The 20958-nt window shown below is 44.5% G+C and overlaps 1 protein-coding gene across 2 annotated transcripts in view; it reads right to left on the reverse strand.

Annotated features, from left to right (window-relative positions):
* Window positions 1-20958, reverse strand: part of MAPKAP1 (MAPK associated protein 1) — a 214488-nt gene that overhangs the window by 16868 nt on the left and 176662 nt on the right. For both annotated transcript variants that reach the window (XM_060250673.1, XM_060250674.1), the window contains one exon: window positions 10435-10572. In XM_060250673.1, the coding sequence (XP_060106656.1) occupies window positions 10435-10572 (138 nt within the window). The remainder of the gene's footprint in view (window positions 1-10434; window positions 10573-20958) is intronic.

Raw genomic sequence — 20958 nt, forward strand, 5'->3', positions numbered from 1 at the left:
ATGGCACAACCACCATGGCCTTCAATCTACCACATCCCGGGAAGTGCATCATCCCAAAGTGCAAACATTCTACTGAATCCTATCTCATTCTCTTTAAATTGGTAGGCAGCCTACCTGACTGCCTGACTCAGGTACTTGTTTTTAGGAGAGTGGTATACACAGGCTACATCTAAGCAAGGCTTTTTTTTGGTAGCAGGAACTCCTTTGCATATTAGGCCACACACCCCTGATGTAGCCAATCCTCCAATAACTTAAAAAGGTAAAGGTAGTCCCCTGTTCAAGCACCAGTTGTTTCCGACTCTGCGGTGACGTCTCATCATGACATTTTCACGGCAGATTTTTTTTTACGGGGTGGTTTGCCATTGCCTTCCCCGGTCATCTACACGTTCCCCCCCAGCAAGCTGGGTACTCATTTTACTGACCTAAGAAGGATGGCTGGATGAGTCAACCTTGAGACAGCTACCTGAACCCAGCTTCCACTGGGATCGAACTCAGGTCGTGAGTAGAAAGCTCGGACTGCAGTACTGCAGCTTTACCAGTCTGCGCCACAGGGCTGCTTACAGAACTCTTATTACAGGGCCTACTGTAAACTCTTGGGAGATTGGCTACATCAGCGGTGCATGGCCTAATATGCAAAGGAGTTCCTGCTACAAAAAAAGCCTTACATCTAAGTCAACCACAATTTAAACTCTTGCCTAATTTTAATGTTTAAAGAGATTATAGAAGCCCCCACATATAAGGCAGTCTAGGTATGTAGGCGCCAATTTTCCCAGAAGCCTGTGCATAGCAACTTTGTTTATTTGGGAATATATTTTATCCTGCCCTTCCTCCAAGGACTCAAGGTGATGTAACATGGTTTTCTCCTCTTCCATTTTAATGAAATGAGGCAGGTTAGGTGTTTAAGGCACCTAAGCCAATGGCTTCTATCAAAACTGTCTCCCTTATTCCTACATACAGGATCATGTGAAGCTGATCCTATAATCTGACAATCTTGGTCAGCGCTGTTCTTCAGGGTCTCAGTCAGAGGAAGGGCTTTCCTAATGACTGCTAACTGAGATGGTTTAACTGAAGATGCCAAAGACTGAACTTTGGGTGTTCTATGCACAAAGCTCTACCACTGAGTTATGGTCCCACCCTATCAATTCAGCCACCTAAAGTCACCTTAAATTGTGGTCAATGGAAAAGGTAGCATAGAGATGCTTAACTAAATAAATATTGAGTCTGATGATTGCCTTATCTAGCTCAGTAATGTCTGCTCTGAGATCTACCTAAGAGTCTTTCAACTGGAACTGAACCTGGGGCCTTCTGTGTACCGTCAAGCCACAGGCTAACAAGCATTAATTCTCACCTCCACCAAGAACTGGGAAAGGGTGTCAAAGAGTGAATATCTGAACAAAAAAGCATTTCTGGGCTGGAGATATGTATGTGGGGGCGGAGTCTTCCACTGGCCAGCCACCCATTGGCTGGTATCTCTTTCCATGCTGCCCCCACCCCTCTGCAAGCCTCGAGCCCTCTTGTTTGGGAAGAGATGATAAATAAATCAAATTCCACTAAGCAGCCTTTCCACAGTTGCAATCGGGCTCCTTCGTTGTGTCTGCACCTCATCAATCACACCATTGTCTGCTTGAGAGGCGAGCCTTGTAAATGTCATATCCACTCAAGCCCAAGGAGAAGCAAATCCGAATGCAGCAAAGGAGTTTTAATTGGATAGTGTAATTAAACTGAGGGGGGGGGGGGACAGACCCAGCAGGCTGACTTTGACAGGATAGATGAAGACCCCCTTTTAATAGGGCTACAAAACATATTTGTTAAAGAGGATGAGGCAATGCTCACTTCCTGATGGTGCACTATAGCAATTTGCGTGAAAAGGCCCTTCTGGAATGGATGCCTTTAACAGGCAATAGGAAGATTTGATTTTTTTTTTATTGTAGGGGGGAAACTGGAGATGCTCAGAGCTTGGAACTGGCATTGACATGTTTGAAGATAGGGCTTCTGAGCATGGACAGAAAGCACCAACAATATGATAAGCTGCTTTGTGTCCTTCGGGTGTGTTTACCCTCTCTCAGTATATCATTTACCTGTATCCTACAGTTTTCAGCACACAGTCTCCGAAGTCTGATTCTATTTAATGCAAGCAGAGTCACAAAATATTGCTAATATTTGGGGTGAGTTCATATCATGAGAAGCCCATACAGGAGCCACTTAAAACCTTACCCCAGTGGCATCTTATCACCAAGGAATGATAAGGGACGGTGGGGAGGGACGGTGGCTCAGTGGGTAGAGCATCTGCTTGGTAAGCAGAAGGTCCCAGGTTCAATCCCTGGCATCTCCAAAAAGGGGTCCAGGCAAATAGGTGTGAAAAACCTCAGCTTGAGACCCTGGAGAGCTGCTGCCAGTCTGAGAAGACAATACTGACTTTGATGGACCAAAAGTCTGATTCAGTATAAGGCAGCTTCATATGTTCATATGTTCAAGGAATCATCCACCACACCCTGAATCGGGGTTACCATTTCTCCACAGCCATGGAAGTCCAGAGAAGCAGAGGAAGACAGAGGTGCTGGGTGCTGAAAGCTTCTGTTGACTATAGCTGCATGTGGTAAAAGGTGCCAGGTCTGCTCTTATGGGTCCTTGCATGGCTCCAGGTCATCTGAACCCCACCCTTGCCACACTCCTGCGATCTATGACAGAGAGCAAGGTCTTGCTTCTTGAGGGACCAAGAGTTCCCAAACATGCTGAACCATTTCATAGGGCTGGAGTGCGGGAATTCATTAACTTATTATGTTAGACTTTTATCCCACCCATTCTACAAAGACTCACTCAAAGACTCACTCAAGTCATTATGACTTGACCAAAAAGGGAAAAAAACCACACTACTAGGAAGTCACACTAACAAGAAGATGCATCTATGGGTCACCCGTAAGCAATAGGGCCATTGCCTCTGGTCAGCAAACTCTAGCAAATCTTGACTATCTAATGACTGCACCTGTTCTGTACATCTGGTTTCCCAAACCTGCATATTCCATTTGTGCATGATGTCCAACTTGCCTTGAGACGTCTGCCTTACCTCGATGAGTGCCAGGGCCTTTTTGGCCTTGGCCCCTGCCTGGTGGAATGAGCTTCCCTTGGAGATCGAGGCCCTGCAGGACTTGCTCCAAGCTTCAGTTGAGGTGACGAATGTCACCTACCTGTAGGTCTCCCCCTCTCATTCTAAATATCATGAATTCTGATGGACTTCTGGACTGATAGGTCATCACTGTTGAGGCAGAGTTTTCTAAGTTTGAGGTTTTTAAAATTTAGGTCTGTATTTTAACTATTTTAAATTGTAATTTTAAACTTGTTCTTAATTGTTTTGTTTAATTTTCTGGTGGAACCTGCCCTAAACCTGCCTTGAGGGAAGGGCAGGTTATAAGTAGAAATTAAAAAAATAAATAAATACCACACTTCTTGAGGGAGCATAACTGAATGTGTGCCCTTACCTAAGCAAATGCACTTTAAGCATTCAATTGACTTTGAAGGTTGCATTCCAACAGCACCTGACATAATCCAATCAAGAGCCCATTCGATTCCTACTACACCTGATGTGTAGAAGACCCCAGCACAAAATGGAAATATCAGGTAACTTTTGCTTTGTTCTCAATGTTTAAGAAAAAAAAGAGAGGGGGGGGGGTAAAGGCATTGGGGGTTGTTAATTTGGCTATCACTTACCAGCCAGTTTGAATTCTGCTGGAAAAGCTATTTTCGTGCAGATGTGGAATGCACTGGGAAAGACTGACTCGTGTAGCAACATCAATCAAAACGTCGGCTCTCTTGACAGGTCTCGACAGTGAGGCGGGTTCAAAGGTTCCAGGATAAAGGAAAGGGGGGGGGGCTCTGGTTCAACTCTAATATGCCCTCGCTGAAAGTCTTGCAAAAGGTACCTACCCCCTTCTGTATTAGGCAGCTTTCATTAATCTTCTTGCCATCTTCCTTAACTAGCCATGCAGAACCGCTCGATAGCAAGACACATAATGGGGAGGCCCTGTGCCTATTACCAGGTTAACATTCTGTTAAGCCCCAGCACAACAATGGAATAGGAATCTCAAGGAAATCTTAAAACCGCGAGCCGCACTGCCGGCAATTAAATTACTACTTGGAGCCACCAATATGTGCGTGAACCCACAGAGAAAAGGCGGCCTTTGTTTGACCCGCCTGAGAATTGAAGCTACTCATGGCAGCGGTAGCTTTTTTAATAGTAATGGTTATAAAAAGTATGATGGTTTTTCCTTGATGTGGTAAATACTGTTTTGCTCAGAACATCACATTTGGAAACAACCTGGAGTACAAACTTATAAGAGGAGGCAAACAGGAAGAAAGCTGCAAAGAAATATTGTTCTCTCCTTTGTAGCTGGGTGCTCGGTAATACTAGAAGTAATACTACTCCAACTAGAAGCTTCTGATGAGGGCTAACATGTGGGTGGTGCAAGTGCAACTTCAGATTCACCCAGTAAGTTAGATGGGGAGAGGGAGGCAGAAAGAAAGGCTGAGTCGTTGTGATTTTGAGAAACCGAAGAGGAATTCCCATCCTGTAAGACCTGAGGAGATCTTAAGGACAGCTTCTTCTCATAGAGTTTAGGACATCTTCTGAAGTCTTTCTTTGGGTCTCCCAAGGGCTTCTTTTGTAACAGGAACTCCTTTGCATATTAGGCCACACACCTTGGATGTAGCCAATCCTCTTGGAGCTAACAGTAGGCTCTGTACTAGAAGCCCTGTAAGCGCTTGGAGGATTGGCTACATCAGGGGTGTGCGGCCTAATATGCAAAGGAATTTCTGCTGCAAAAAAAAGCCCTGGGTGCCCCCACTATTTGAACAATGGTGCTTTATCTCTGAGGTCTCAGCTACTGGCTCAAAGACTGTTTCAGTGTTTGAACTGATGTAACTGTTTCTGCTGGCCTTGTAACTGGTTTGGAGCTCCTGTACAGCAGAGGCAAAATTGCCAGTGGAACATTCGTTCTATCCACACTTTAATGGCCTAGCCTCAAAAAGGCCATAGGCCGAACACAGGAAGCTTCTTTGTACAGACTACTGGTTCGTTAAATTCAGTATTGTTTACGCCGCATGGCAGCATCCTTCAGACAGATAGGAGTCTTTCCCAGCACTGAACTTGAGATACAGGTGACTGAACTGGAGACCTTCTGCATGTAGAGCATAAAGTCTGTCTCACTGAGCCATTGGTGAAACTTGGCAACACTTCATCCTGGCAAACACTGTCTCAGTGAAAGTTTGGGACTACCAGATTAACATAATGCCTGTCACTGCTCATGGTCTATCCATGGGGCAATCTTTCTGAAAAGGGCAATGGCTTGCGGAACTGAAGGCCTATCCTCCTGCTCCTTCAAACAATGTAAAGAGACATTAAGAGAATCAGATTTCCTTTAAATTACACCATTGCCTGAGACCATAATCGCATTAGGCTTATTACGTTGCTTCCTTAAGACTTTATATTATGTACACTTAATTGAGATACAGGGCTCTTTTTTGGCAATAAAAATGGCAGCTCCTTTATTAAGGTTTAAATCTTACATCTTTAACAACAGGACGCTTCCCCTCAAGATTCAAAACCTGCAAGATCTTTTGTGATAATCAGATGGCGGCTGATTTAAACAAGCACTTTATAGATATGGTGTTTGCAAGATTCTAATGGGGCTTGGGAGTTTACTAGGGAGGCCATTAGTGCCTCTCCCTGTATTGGAGTTCACGAAGCTGGATTTATTTGGCAAATAAAAATTCAGAACCTGAACCAGCCTGGCGCATGCGGCACAAACATTCTCAGCCATTCCTGAACAGAGAAAGCCAAGTAGAGGCAGAAGTGACAACAATGGGCTGAGGTGGGATGGAAGCCATTTTGAAGTTCAGTAAACCTATGACAGCTGAGTGAGGCAAAGTGCTTGTTTAAATCAGCTGCCATCTGATTTGAATTGGGGCCTGAGTGAATATTCAAAGCAGCCTGAAAACAGAAAATTTGCGGAGACGGGTCGTGGTAAGACCTTCATGGCAGAAGAAAACAGCAAAATGTCAGATATGGATTGGAACAGTCTGGACCACTCTCTACAGCAGTGGCCCCCAACCTTTTGGCACCAGGGACCGGTTTTGTGGAAGACAATTTTTCTATGTACTGGTGGAGGTGGGGGTGCTGGGGTTTTTGCTGCCCCAGGCTGCCCCCAAGCCCACACCCCATTCCTGCCCTCCCATGGGGGTCTTTAAATGAGGAGTAGGAGAAGGTCTCTGCCTCACTCCGCAGCCTGGTTGCTAACAGGCCACGGACCGGTACTTGTTCGTGGCTTGGGGGTTGGGGACCCTTGCTCTACAGGATTGGACTACAGCATCCAGTTACAGAGTGAGGTAAAACTGTGGGTTATAGAGGCAAAATAAGGCTAGTTTCCAGGATGAGCTTCCAGTTTCCAGGCACAGAGGAGGAGATGAGAGCAGGTAGCGTGCCTGAAGGGACTGAGAACCAGGATTGGTTTGCCATGCCAGGAAAATGTAGCAGGGCAGAGCAAAGACCAGAATTCAGAGGTGCTTCTTTTTTTTTTCCTGCTGAGAGGAAGGGAAAATTCATAATGGGACAGAAAACAGTGCTGACCAATCACAGGGGTAGGAAAAAAGGTGCCCCCATACATGGGCCCTGAAGGTACATGGCTTTCCGAAGTGCTGCTGCACATTGCTTAGTATCTGTGCTTGTATTTTGCATACAGAAGACCGCACCTGCAGTTCCCAGTAGCTTCAGAGTTGAGCAGCAAGGCTGGTAAAGGACCCCCTGTGTACCTGAGACCCTGGAGAGCTGTGTCCAGTCAGAGTGGAACATACTGGCTGGATGGACTGGTGGTCCAATAGCAACTCAAGAATCTTCGTTATGCTCACAGCACTCTGTTTGAAGGCCATTCCCTTGTGTCTAAAACACATAACAGGGCAGAGAAGTTCATAGCCCGACCCACACATAATACCTTTGGAGCAAGAATCTTCTTTAACAAAAGAGCAAAGGTGTTTTTGCATGAGTGGAACCGCCAAACCATCCGTTTGTGACACATTCCAGCACACCTCAGAAGGACTAGATGGAGGATGGTTGTGTTACAAGAGATAAAAACATGGAAACAAAATATATTGCAGAACTCAAAAACCCTTATCTCCCCTCAGCCTCGCTCCTTTTGCTGTAATTCATTCAAGGGAGCCCCAAGAATAATTTTTTGATGTAAACTCTGCTACAAACATATATCACTTTGCTGATAAGATCACAAGCAAAACGCGGGCTATGAGAGAGAGCTTCATTCCTTTATGCTGCCCAAATAAGCTCCCCTTCTTTAAAAAGTTCAAAAGCAATGGATTCAAGAAAGCCCTGGAGGGCACGGCTATGGTGCCCTCCACCCAGAACTCCTTGCAAGGCACTCTGGGAGAATGCCAATGAACTGGGGAAAGCAGAGAACCACTAAAAACATGTTAGACTAAAGAACATAATTGACGAGAGACTAGACTGGCACTGAGTGACCTCTGCTTTACAGCGAGCAAACTGCCCCCCTTGCCTCTCCCCACATCAAGCTACCATTCTCCCGAGCAAGGATTCTTGACTGAAATTCCAGGAGGAGCTTGGAAAGTATGATCTTTGCCCTGCTGAACGGAGATGATGCCCAATGTAGTTAAGAACAAACCTCCTTTCAAGCCATGTGCAACCCACAAGCTGCGCTCAGAGTCCCCAGAGACTCCCCTGACATTTCAAGTGGGAGAATGAAACAAAAAGGTTTGGATGAGAGAAGCAGAACTGGCTGGATGCTGCATAATTATGGCCTGCAGGGACCGTTTGGGTTCAGCTTTTAGGAAAATTCTGGTTTACAAAGACAACCTAGGAAGGAGCCAAAGAGTGCTGATTCCCTGGGAAAATTCAGAAGAGCTCGGGAAATCTGAAAAGCAAAATCCAGGAGTGTGAAGAAGAAAGTGCTTGGGTGTGAAAATCTTTGGCTCCTGGCTCACTGTATTTATTTATTTATAACATTCACAGGCTGACCCTTTCCACTCAGGAAACAGCCTAGGAAATCAATGCACTGGCAGGAATCGAACCATCTATTTGGTCAGCAGCACGCACTTCTCAGGGAAGGGGAGGGGAGTCCCTGAACTGCAGCCCCATTCCTATACAGTTTCTGAGGGTCCTCCTGTTCCTCAGGACTGGCTTTTTGGGTGCACACAAGGGGCTGCAGAGGAAAAGGGCAGCTGCAAGAGCCCCAGTCCAAACGGAAAACTCTATTTGTGTTATTAAGGCCTTGGAGAGCACTGACAGTCAGAGTGGACAATACTTACCTTGGTATGTGTAAAGACAGCTTCACATGTTCGATGATTTGGTCAACATATATACATTTTCTTTATCCCTATTGTTCCCCACTCCTCAAAACTTCTTAGGAATTTTTCAGCTGAGGTCCTGCATCTGTGGAACACCCTACAAGGGGATGCTAACCTGGAATCTTCATTACTTTAAATCTCCCATTCGCAGGAGGGGCGGGGTATAAATTAATGGAAATAAATAAATATTAAAATTTTCTGGCAAACTGTAATTTTGGTAGAATTAGGGTTGAATTGCTGCTTTCTGGGTCTTTTTCATGTTAACTGTTGTTTTATGTTTTATTTAAACTGATAATGTTTGGCTTATTTTTTTTTACTATATCCAAGTCACCTTGGACATTTACTTTCAAGAGGAATGTTTCAAATTTCTGGTTCTTGGTTTCTTCTCTCAGCTCTCCACAAGCTTGCCTGCAACTGCAGATGAGACTAGCTAAGTTACTAGCCCATAATAAACGCTTACCCAGCCTGGGCGTATATACCCGTCACTGTCACAGAAAACAAACAAACAACAAACAAAACACCACTATCTTTTAAAAAAGATCTTCCCCGTGTGATTGTCTGGAGGTAATATTTTTTAACTCACCCCAAATGACCAAGCAAGTGGCTACTAACAAGCTTCTGCTTGCCTATAAAACATGGAAATCAATACAGATCACCCCCAGAGCACAAAGCTTGACACCAGAATGATTATTTAGAAGTATTAATGGCCAAAATCTGCTTGGGCCTTATGAGATTGCAGGTTTTTATATCTCCCCCAACCATTCCTGTAGATATCAACTGCCCCTCATTCCATCTCCAAAATATTCAGTCATCATAAATTTCAGTTCACCAGCTGAAATTTGTACATGCGCAAGATTAAGCTGGGCACTTGCAGCAAGATCTGGACTGGGCTTTCTCTCTCCTTCCCTGTCCTTTCCCTCATGGCTGGGCGGCATTACCAAAGTATATCCCGTCATGAATATGTGTTTGTTAGTTGGCTGATTATTTTGGAAATGCCTATTTTGGGATCTGTGGATTTGAACTGAAAGTTCGCTCATGCATAGAGTTCTCTGACCCCCAATTCAAGGTGCTGCCAGCAGAGGTACTACAAAACATGGCCATGAAGTAAGGGGAACGCCTGAGTGGGCACTTCCTCATTTTAGAAATAGGCCTCTTGGAAACTGTTAGCAATTTTTGTGTTGTGACATGAAAAGGTATTCTCTTGGTAGCAGAGAGTGCCATTAAGTCCCAGCTGACTTATGCCAACCCCATATGGTTTTCAAATAGGGTTGCCAGGTACTACCTTTCTGCCAATTTTGGAGAGGGGGGGAATCAATTAGTATTTCCAGGAGCTTCTGCCATGCAAGCAAAGGGATATCATTGCACTGCACTGCTGACATCGTGTGGCGACCCTCTAGTTTTGGGGCAAAACTCTATGGTTTGAGCCCAATTTTACTATGGAGTTTTGCTCCAAAACTAAAGCATTGCCAGCAGCGTGATGATGTTACTTTTGGGTGATATCATCATGCCATGTTTCGGGGCATTTGAGGGTGGGGTTTCCCCCAATGGCCGGATGACTGGCAGCAGGGAAGAGCCCACAAAAGCAGGGGAAACCTTGCCTGAACTGGGGGGCTGGCAGCCCTACTTTTAAAGCAAGACACGAACCAAGTGGTTTTGCTACTGCCTGCCTCTGTGCAATAATCCTGAACTTCCTTGGTACTCTCCCATCCCAGAACTAACCACGACCAATGCTGCTTAGCAGCCAAGATCAGATGAGATTATGTTAGCCTGGACCACCAGGTCAACTCAGCAACTCCCCTACAGTTGTTCAGATTTCTGCTTTTGGAAGTGAGCTTCTGCATCTTCTAGAAGAACTGTATCGGGATAGGCATTTATTAGGAACATAAGAGAAATCATATTGGATCAGGCTAATGGCCCATCCAGTCCAACACTCTGTATCACACAATGGCCAAAAAACCCAGGAAAATCTTGACCAGAATGAGGAAGGATCTGAGGGCAGTATATGTTCTTCCCATTGAATGGGAAAAATGAGGGGTGGCAACAAGGAGTAGAAATCAGAAATAAAAAACTTACTTGGGCTCTTTTCTTCTGCCAGGTCACAGGTACAAAGAAGCTCTGAGTCGATGGAAATTGGCTTCTGCTTAATCCAGAATTTGGTACTGGTTTTCTGGTTTGTCACAGGATCCACCTCCACTTTGTCTCCTGAGATACCTGAGCATTGAAAGAAAAAGAGCCCTGCTATTAAACTATTGGGTAAGGAAGTTAAAATGCCCCCAAGTCTAATTTCCTTCAGGGATGACACCTTGCCCAGGGAAATACTAAGGACTAGCAACAATTTTCACATTTGTTGAAATGTGAGAAATTTGTTGAGAAGCCTCAGTGGAGCAAAAGACGAATGACACCAAACAAGGAAAGGTTTGGACTGCCAAGAGACACCAAATGGTGTAGGGTGTACACTTGGTTTCCACAAATCTAGTTTGCTAGTTTCAAGCTCAGGCAAGCACAATTCATCAACACGTCTACATGATTACAACCCTGGGTTCAACCCTCATCGCAGCCACAAGCTCACATGGTGGCCTCATTACACCTGCAAAATAGGAATAGTATTACTAGCTTAATTTACAAGGTGCTTTCATGTATCTAATCCTCCCAACTACTATATTAAGATATTAAGTGATGAACTTAATATTCAAGAATACTAATATGAATGTAATAATAATAACAACAATATGTCTACCTGTCAGAGGCTGTAATGAATGTGGGAAACATTCAGCAAGTAGTCCATCGTGCCCTCTCATATAAGCAATTGCATGCAAATGACCCTTGCTAGATTACAACAGATCCCTATTTCTTTCTCTGTCTCTTTTAGAAATTTATCCCTGCATTTGTGCAAAGCCTTAATATTACTCCACTGAAAATGCTGCCATGAGTTCCTTCTGGAACAAGCCCTCAGATGTGGTAGTAGAAAAAAAGGGGGCTGTATTCTCACCATTCTGAATTTCACTGGTGAGTGAGCAAAGAAAACCAAACAGGCGTCCCACTCATCCAAGATGCCAAAGGAGCAAACTAAGAAGTTAATCCACTCTGGGATAGACTCAGTAATTTATAACAGATTCTATTATGGGTCCCCCCCCCCTCGCCTTCCCTTCTCCAAAGCAACAACCTTGCCTTGTGGAGCAGAAACGGACAGCATCTCATTGCTTAACTTACAATTACAAGGTTCTCCTCTGACATGAGTGACCAAACCTCTCTATATACTTTTTCATAGTGGCAGCTGTGCGGAGGACTTAAAAGTAATTACATTTTTAGGTCACGAGTTATAGGTCAAGGTCACTCTGAAATAGGCAAAAGGAATAAGGAGTATTTAAAAACAAGCGGGGAGAGGCTGTTTCTTTGTTTAAAGCAAAGCCACGGGAGAGAGATCCTTGCCCTGCTCGCCTTTGGATTTATTTGCAAAGGACAAGAGGATCTAAAAGAATTCTTTAAAAAAAACGGAACAAAGGGACTCTCAACAGATCAAAATCTATGCTATTTCTTCCTTTACTATATTTGCTAAATTAAATATCACATAAACCACAAAAATGTGACAAAACAACTCAGTCTATTTTTATTTTCCTGCAGCAGGCTAAGACTGCTACCTCTCTGGAAAACATCCCTGGCTCTAGCATTAGGAGACATTCTCTTAATTCCTCATTATCTGTTTTCTCCCTGAAAACCAACAATTATTTCCCATCGTTTTAGGAATCTGGAGTCAGAGTGTAACAAATTCAGAGAGAGAAATTCAAAGAGAGGAAGCGCAGGATGGGAAGTTCTGCAGAATTCCACTCTGTAGATGCTCAGAGGCAGGTGATGTCTCCCCAAACCTTCCTGTCCTGGTACAGCACCACCCTGGGGTGTGCAACATAAAACAACTGCAAAAACAGAGAGTGCCAAAGACGCACTTATGTCTCTACAAAGAAAAATCCCTCTTTTAAAAGAGGGGGAGGAGGAAGACCGCACAAAAGGAATCAATGTCTATGTGTAGAAACAAGTGAATTTCAGAAAAAGAAACTTCCCACCTGATAAGTGCGCTACCTGGCTCCATGAGCAGTGTGGTCCCAATCCTTACTATGTTCATACTGTATAAAAGGTTAATAAAACAACTTAGCGTTTTGGAGCTTCGGCGGCAGCCGCCTTCATTCATCGCCCAGAAACCGGGCAAGCTGGATCTCATCAGATCTCAGAAGCTAAGCAGGGTCAACTCTGGCAAGTACTTGGATGGGAGTCCTCCTTGGAATACCAGCAGTCGGGAGTCAGTGTCATGGGTGCTGGGGACCCTGCAGAGGAAGTTGAGCCTGCAGAAGAAACTGTGCCCCTGCCATCTGCACCAGTGCCCCTGCCTCCTGCTGGAGAAGATCCCAGCCCCCCTGCCTCGCCCTCTCGGGTGGTGCGTGTGCGTGACCGCCTCCGTCAGGACCTCAGGGATCGGAGGAGGGCGGCACGCTAACAAGCAAGACGCTCCCTGAGCCCTGAGTTTTGAGAGGATTCTGGCCCTTCTAAGAGCAAGGATGCTTGAGTTGCAACAGGATCCTGGCTGCCTCTCTGAGCCAGCAATTAGCCCAAATGGGCAACAGCCAGCAGAGGGCTATATAGCTGTAGGCTTTGGGAGGAGGCTTTGTGGAAGCAACTAGTCATCTCCCTAATGTTCTAGCATCCACTCCGGCTTGACTTTGGTTTCTGGACTCCCTGACTTTGGCTTGTGACTTCTGGACTCCCTGACTTCGGCTTCTGGACCTCGGACCTGCGATACTTGTACAGTGATTCGGATTTGGCGCCTCAGACCCTCCTGCTTACTGGCTACAGACCTCGGACTGCCCCTGGGCTTTGCCTGACCCGGCCCCAGCCGTGACAGTCAGGGGCAGGTTTTATTCATCCGCCTCCCTGAATATCCTCCAGGCCCCAAGTAGGGGCCAATAACCAGAGGTTGCCAGGACTTCCAGATACATTCCCTCTCTCTAATACACACGCAAACTTAAAAAAAAGAAATTGCAGATATTGTGAACTGCTCCCTTGCCAAGATCTAAATAAAAGTTCACTAAATTGCTAAAATGAGGGGGAGAGAGAAATCAAGCTGCAGATAGCCGAATGTGTCAAAGAAACTCAGAAGTATTGATACAAACAGCAAGTATGGTGCCCTGTCAGCCTTTCAACATATGGAAAAAAGGGAATGCATGTATCTGCCAATCATCACTTCAGGGATTAGTGCCCAAGCTTTCTCCATATTAAGGGCTCTGCTCCTGACTACCTTATTTATTTGTTGTGCAGTAGGCTATTCTTCATTGATTTAAAAGCCAGGAGAGTGACAGCATCATTGTCATATAAGGTATTACCCGCAGTTCATTATATGCTGCAGTGGTTGCAGTGTGCACTAAGAGAGTGCATGCACTGTGCCTTAGTGTTCATGCACACCAATGTTTTCTGCATGCATACTCAAGAAAAGATGCATATCCAGAGGGGGTCACCCTCTGTCTGCCTCCATCCTTGCCCCATCCACCTGCAGGTGCAGCCCCAAAGGGAGGCTCTGATGATACCTACACTAGTGAGAGGTCTCACACCCATTATCCTACCTCAGAGGAGCATCAAAAACCCTCACAGAAGGAAGGGGAAGGCCAGGCTGAGGGCTCCAAAGGAGAAAGGGGGGAAGGCAATACCATCAACCTCAACCATGTAAATAATAACAAAGGTAATGGGGCAGTGGGACAGGCCAGGGTGGCAGGTCTGACTGGGCTACCCACCCTACTCAATACTGAGGTAACAGATGAGAGACAAGCACCAAGAGTAGATCCCACACCTGCCTGCTGTCCTTCTTGCTGTAAAGACAACATGAAATTGGAATGGGCAGAGGGAGCCAAGTGTGGGATTTATATCCAAGTAGACTGACGGGAAAAGGAGGAAGAGCCCAGGACTCTAACCGCAGCTCTCACTTACAGAGAACTCAAGTCTTTAGGTTAGAGTCCAGAAATGAGAGAGATAGAAGGGGGGGGGGATCTAGAAAACCCCTTCCTCTCACACTCAGTCTGAGCCTGAGGCTGAGTTGTCCATTCTGAAAGAAATCATGCCGTGGAGCAACCAGCCCTTCCACTGCCCAGCCTGGGAGTCCCAGTGTGTGACAGTGCATCTGCTCCCAACTTAAGAGATTGAATCTTGATACAGTTGAGGTTTCTGCAGACGTGCCTCTGTATAAATCAATGGCGCAGCCTCATTTGGAGTACTGTGTACAATTCTGGTCACCGCACCTCAAAAAAGATATTATAGCTTTGGAAAAAGTCCAGCAAAGGGCAACTAGAATGATTAAAGGTTTGGAACACTTTCCATATGAAGAAAGGTTAAAATGCTTGGGGCTTTTTAGCTTGGAGAAATGTTGACTGAGGGGTGACATGATAGAGGTTTACAAGTTTATACATGGGATAGAGAAGGCAGAGAAAGAAGTACTTTTCTCCCTTTCTCACAATAGGAGAATTCGTGGGCACTCAATGAAATTGTGGAGCAGTAGGGTTAGAACAGATAAAAGGAAGTACTTCTTCACCCAAAGGGTGATTAACACTTGGAATTCACTGCCACAGGAGGTGGTGGCAGCTACAAGCACAGAGAGCTTCAAGAGGGGATTAGATAAACATATGGAGCAGAGGTCCATCAATGACTATTAGCTACAGCATATTGTAGGAACTCTCTGTCTGGGGCAAGTGATACTCTGTATTCTTGGTGCTTGGGAGGGGCAACAGGGTGAGGGCTTCTGGTGTCCTGGTCCCACTGATGGACCTCCTGATGGCACCTGGGGTTTTTTGGCCACTATGTGACACAGAGTGTTGGACTAGATGGGCCATTGGCCTGATCCAACATGGCTTCTCTTATGTTCTTATGACATTCTGGATTTGATCCCTAAAGAATGAGAACTCCAGTTGCTTGCACTTACCACATTTTAATAAAGCCGACAAGGTAAAGGCAGTAATTTGCTAGGAACAGGGACAAGGTAATATGGGCAGTCCCTGGAGAGAGTGTCATTCTGTTTTATAATCTTGTATCTAACAGTAAAGGGTCTGGGCTCTGGGCTAACCACAAATGCAGTAAAATTGGGCTACCAGCAGTTGAGGTTTCTGCAGACATGTAGAAAAATCTTACTTTTCATATAGAAAATAAGCGGTACTCACTTTTAGGCATTTAAAAGTTGGTCAGTTAATCAGAAAAATCAAAGATATTTTGAATCACTAAACGGATGCTCATGATTAATTAAGCAGCGGATTTTGAGCATTTTTTAAATGTTACTTTTAATTCAAGTAATTATAAAAACTGCAAATGGTATCCACCTAAAAGAGACATTCCTGCCAGGATAAGGGGAATGGGTCTTCAAACAGGAGGTTCATTGAAACACATGTCCTCATCCTCCAAAACAGGGGTGTCAAACATGCGGCCCAGGGGCCAGATGAGGCCTCTGGAAGGCTCTTCTCAGGCCCACGAGCAACTCACTGTTCTCTACTTCCTTCTCCCTCTCTTGCTTCCTTCTGCATCACAACTTACTTTGCCAGGCTTGCTCAAATGCACAGCAGAGCTACTGAGCCAAGCCTCTCTTCCTTCTATTAGCTGAGGCTCTTCCATCTCCTCATTCTCTCAGGAGGGAGGGAAAGAGCAAGAGCTTCCTTTGCCCAGTTCCCTCAACTGCAAGGAGAAACAAAGCACCTTTAGGGCCAGCAACATAAGGTATGATTTTTTTTGCCTAGCTACAGAGAGAGAGTGTGTTTTGTTGGCTTGTTATGCCACGGCACTCCTAGGTGCAACTGGTTTGTCTCCCATTTTCACTGTATTCATGCCTTCAAGATCCAGTGTTTCTCAGTAGGAAAGCAATGTGAACTATTTAGATGAAGAATAACAACAAGTCAATGAGGTGAATAAGGCTGAAAGTATGTGTCTGTGTCTTATATAAAGTTTATATCTCCCCTAGCTGGAATTACATGGCCCAGCCTGACCAGGTCTCATTTATGTCAGATCCAGCCCCCATAACAAATGAGTTTGACACCCCTGCTCTAAAACAAAGCACCTTTTCTCTGATGCATTTTTCCCTGAAGATTTAACCAATTAATCAACTAAAATTCCTATAATTAATCAACTACAGTTGATTCACGTGAGAACTCTACTCATTTCTAATCAATATCCAGCCACATTCTTTCCCTCAAGATGCAGTCATTTTCTCCAAATATTCAAAGGACATCCAGCATTCTGCAGCCTTAAACAAGGCCACATTTTCAGCAAGACTGACGTTCAAAAGGCAACTTCTAAAAGGAGAACAAACTTTCACCTTGTTTGGATTTGTATCCGGCCTCTTCAGCGCTGAGAGGCTTTTCCTGCATACACAATCCCGATGCATGCATGGAATGTTGCTGAGATTCCAAAAGAAAACTCAGGGAGGTCTGCTCTTGCGAAGCTCAGAGCTGAATATGCTTTCTTAATGTTAGTACCATAGCCCTGAAATTGGCCCAGAGGAAGTTAAGATGAACTGCTGATGGACTTGTATCCTATCTTCTGAGCTCACAAAAGATTAACACAACACTGTCCTTCCTTCATGTCTGCAGTCCAACAACAATGGGTGCAGAAATCTTTCCGGCATGGAGAGAGGAAACAAGATCGTTATGGTTGCACATTCTCTGGCTGATGGCTGGGGCCATGGTGTCCTTTCTGAGAGGGAGGGGCTACGGTGTCTCAGTGGTCCTCAGTCTATAGAGTTTAGAGTGTATTTACAGCCCCACAGAAGTGACCCCTCATCCTCCCATGACACCATACAGCATTTTTAAGGTATCCATTAAATTTTATTCTGCCTTCCCTGATATATATAGCTCCCCTCTTCCATTTTATCTTTGAAACCTATGAGGTAGGTTGGTGTGTGTGTGAGAAAGTATGTGTGTGTATGTGGCCCAAAATCACCCAATAAATTTCTTAGCTTAAACTGTGATTTAAACCTGGCACTATTTCTTATTGTATTAAGTCAGATTTCCTCAAGTGGGTTTGAAATCTAGTATCCTCAGTCTAGGCTCAGGACCAACTAGTGCTTGCACCATGGCGACTCTAAAACATTATTAAGGACTTGGGTGGATGCTCAACAACCATAATTCAGTTTTGGAATTGTTGCTGTTTCCTTAGTCTCTGGTTTTGGCAACCAAAAGTTCCAAAACCTCCCTTTGGTAAAAAGAGAGCAACAGTTTGATGATGCATTCAAGTACTGAACCGGATACATTGACTATACTAACAGCCCAAAACACAAAGGCACTTCTGCTTCTCTGCAGTGTGGGGGAACAAATTCCCAATTGGTTGCCACATGCAGAAGCGTGTCCAACAGAACACAAATCAGGTCCGCAACTTGATTTTTGTTTTCCATGAGCAGTGATGTGCTCCCATGGGACTGAAAATGATGGTGGTGGTGGCCACCACAAACATGGGAGTCTTTCTTTAGGGCTGGGGGAGGGGGGAAGAGTCATTTATTCTCTTCTGTGGTTTCCAAAAGCCAGATCAGAAAGGAAAAAAGGCCAGGCAAATGGTTGATCTACATGCATGTTATGTTAACCTTAACTCCTGCAGAGGCCAAATGCAGTGTTACCCTCTCATTTGGAATCTGACCGCTGCAGTATAGCTTTGAGCAGCTCCTGCAAACAAAGCTCGCATTTCAATTAATCAAGCAGTGCAATTTGTCACTGAGCACCCCTACCATCCCACATACCATATTTCAATTACAGACAGCTTCAAGAGCCCAAAAGGATGCTAGGAGGGTGAAAATAAAATAAGAAAGCGGGATTCTCCATTAGGAGAGGGATTCTTTATTAGGACACTTCACTTCAGGCAGTCCTGATCATTAGGTGTCCAAAATCTACATATCTCCCCTGTGAAAATATTATCAACAGCTGTCATCTTGACATTAAACAAAACAAAACAAAACTTGGTTGCATTTTTTGTTCCGCAAAGACCCTGGAAAAGCAGTGCAAAACAGTATGTTCAGATCCTTTGTAATTGAAATACACCAGATTAACTCTGCTACCCACCCTAATACATAAAAAAACAAACTCAAATAACCCCTTGTGGGCCTCTTCTCTTTTCTTAAAACACACAAACACAAAACATCTCATTTGCCGCAACTCCCAAGAATTCACACAGTGGAGTCAATACTGTTAATGCACCCGTGTTAATTTGATAGGATTTGTCAGGTAACTCCACTGGAAAATTATATAAAACTGTTCCAGATGAACAGATGATAGTGACATGAATTAAAGTGATAGAACAATAGTGGAATATAAATCAGAAATGACACCCAAAGTGGCTGTTGATTTATTGCCATCCTGAGTCTGGTTCTGGGCTTCCATGTATATTAGCACTACAAATCTGGGTCCATTTAGCCAAGAGATGCTCATACATACATCACCGGCTCCTGCTCCAAGCCAAGGTCACTTCTCGTTGCATCAATCTTTTCCTACGGAGGCTACTTCACAAAAAAGGCAGGGGCTGTGGAGCCATCTCGGATGTAACAGACTCCTCTCCCACCCCGTTTCATCTTTCTTTTATCATGTAAAATACACTTTAAACTTTCTATTATTTTTATCTGCAAATTGTTGCTGTATACTCCCATCTATTATAGCTGTATCGCGCCATCGCTTGCACCTGCTCACGCACACACGGATCTGCAGGACCAGATCCTTTGTCAAGTCAGCCCTTTCTTCCCCTCCCCCTTTACTTTTGGCACTCCCTGCGCCGGTGCATGCTTTGCTGTTGGAACTATGGAGCTTACTGAATTGTGTGACCGTACAGTTTTGGTTCCTGACTTCTCATTTCTGCCATAGTTTCAACCCACTTGAGAAGAAGCTGCAGACATCTCTGCACCCTCCCCCGGACTGCACTGATGAACTTTGATGAAAAAAATACCATTAAAATTTGCCCCTGTTCTTGTGCCAGTGGCGCAGAAGTCGTGTATGGCATTAAAACAATGTCAGAGAAACAAAAAACTGGAAATGTCAACATATACATATGTTGAAAGAAAAAGGCTCACAACATATTAAGAAGACAAAATAATGCAAAATAGAAAGGATATCTTGATATATTCTGAGCTGGAAGCAATGTGTTTTATCAATTTGTAGTAGTTTTAGAACCTGACAGTCTTAACTGAGGACCAATAGAGCAATTCCATGCAGTCACCCCAGTCTAAATCCACCAGTTTCAATGGGGTCAGAATAGACTGTCCCTAAATAGGACTGCACTGAAAATCACGTTTATTTAGAGGAATCTATTTCCAGGGACGTATGCTTAGGATTGCAGCTGTAGGATCTCTGGCGTGTCCTCTCTTGCTTCCCCCACACCTAGAGCTTCCTCCTAAAACACCTAAGTGATGCCCTCTCTCTTTCTCCAGCCTTCTCCTTTCATTACCTTAATGCTTTAATCCTCATCCCCAATTAAAACTAAGTCTCAGGGTGTATGACTGCTTTGGCTTCCTTTTGTTCTTCATTGCTCTGACCTCGACCACCTCTCTCCCCCCCCACCATCTAAAATGAGATGGAAGGTTCCTCACGGCAAGGATTTATTATTTTTGTATATTGTTAGCAAAGCACTATATGCATCATAGGCTATAAACTCTCCATACTACTCTGTAGCTTTGCACACAATGCTTCTGCTTACACCCCCCTGCTCTTCAGATGTCAGGTCATGGAATGCTCCTCCCCAAATCCTTGGCACATAGAAAACTGCTTTCAAATCACTGTGTGTCTTCCCAGTTTGGCTATGTTCTTCTCCGCTTGGTGAAGGGGTCAGAGAAGACACATGCCAGTGTAAGGAGGCCGTCTCCTCGTCTGAATGGACATAAAGAGTTGTTTGATTGTGTGTGTGGGGGAGCGTGTTTAGGTAGGAGGATGTCCACACAGCCCTGCAATGGAGTTTAATTCATAACTTATCTTAAATAAAGATTACAAACTTAATTTATGTGAGGGCTTAAGGCGGGAGGAAGGGATAGAAAATGTGATGGCACCAGAAATGGGCAAGGCCTGTCCCTTCGCTCTGAAACAAGACAAAGCCATTTGTTTCCTCGCTAACAGGCTCTCTGTGTTAACCATTTATCTTTAGTGATCTGTCACGACCTTTTCAAGCTCCTACTTCTGACAGCTTCCAGATACAAGTGAGTCAAACTTCCCTGGAAGGAAACTATCACCCCCAGATAGTTTGCTCAAGAGCAGAAAACATGCTGCCCTCCATCAGCACAGCGTATAAATCCTTTCCTTAACAAGACAGTACAATAAAAAAAAACCAGAAAAGAAGAGTGGATGTAACTTTCTGAGAAATAAATATCTAGTTTAGGCTTTATACACATAAATAGAGAGGCAAGATTTAAAGACTGGATAGGGAGAATGGTTTAAGTTCTTCAAGGCCTCAAGTGGGGTGGAAGGAGCGCCGTGTGCTTTAAAAACTAAAATGAACAAAGTAATCCAAATTCTGTAACCTGTCTAAATCATGCAAATTATTCAGACCAATTTTCCAATTGGATTTGTTGCAATGTGTTGGAAGCCTCCTGGCTCCAGCCTCCCAGTTGCCACTGACACC

This window comes from Heteronotia binoei, chromosome 12, assembly GCF_032191835.1.
Source record: "Heteronotia binoei isolate CCM8104 ecotype False Entrance Well chromosome 12, APGP_CSIRO_Hbin_v1, whole genome shotgun sequence".
NCBI lineage: Eukaryota > Metazoa > Chordata > Lepidosauria > Squamata > Gekkonidae > Heteronotia > Heteronotia binoei.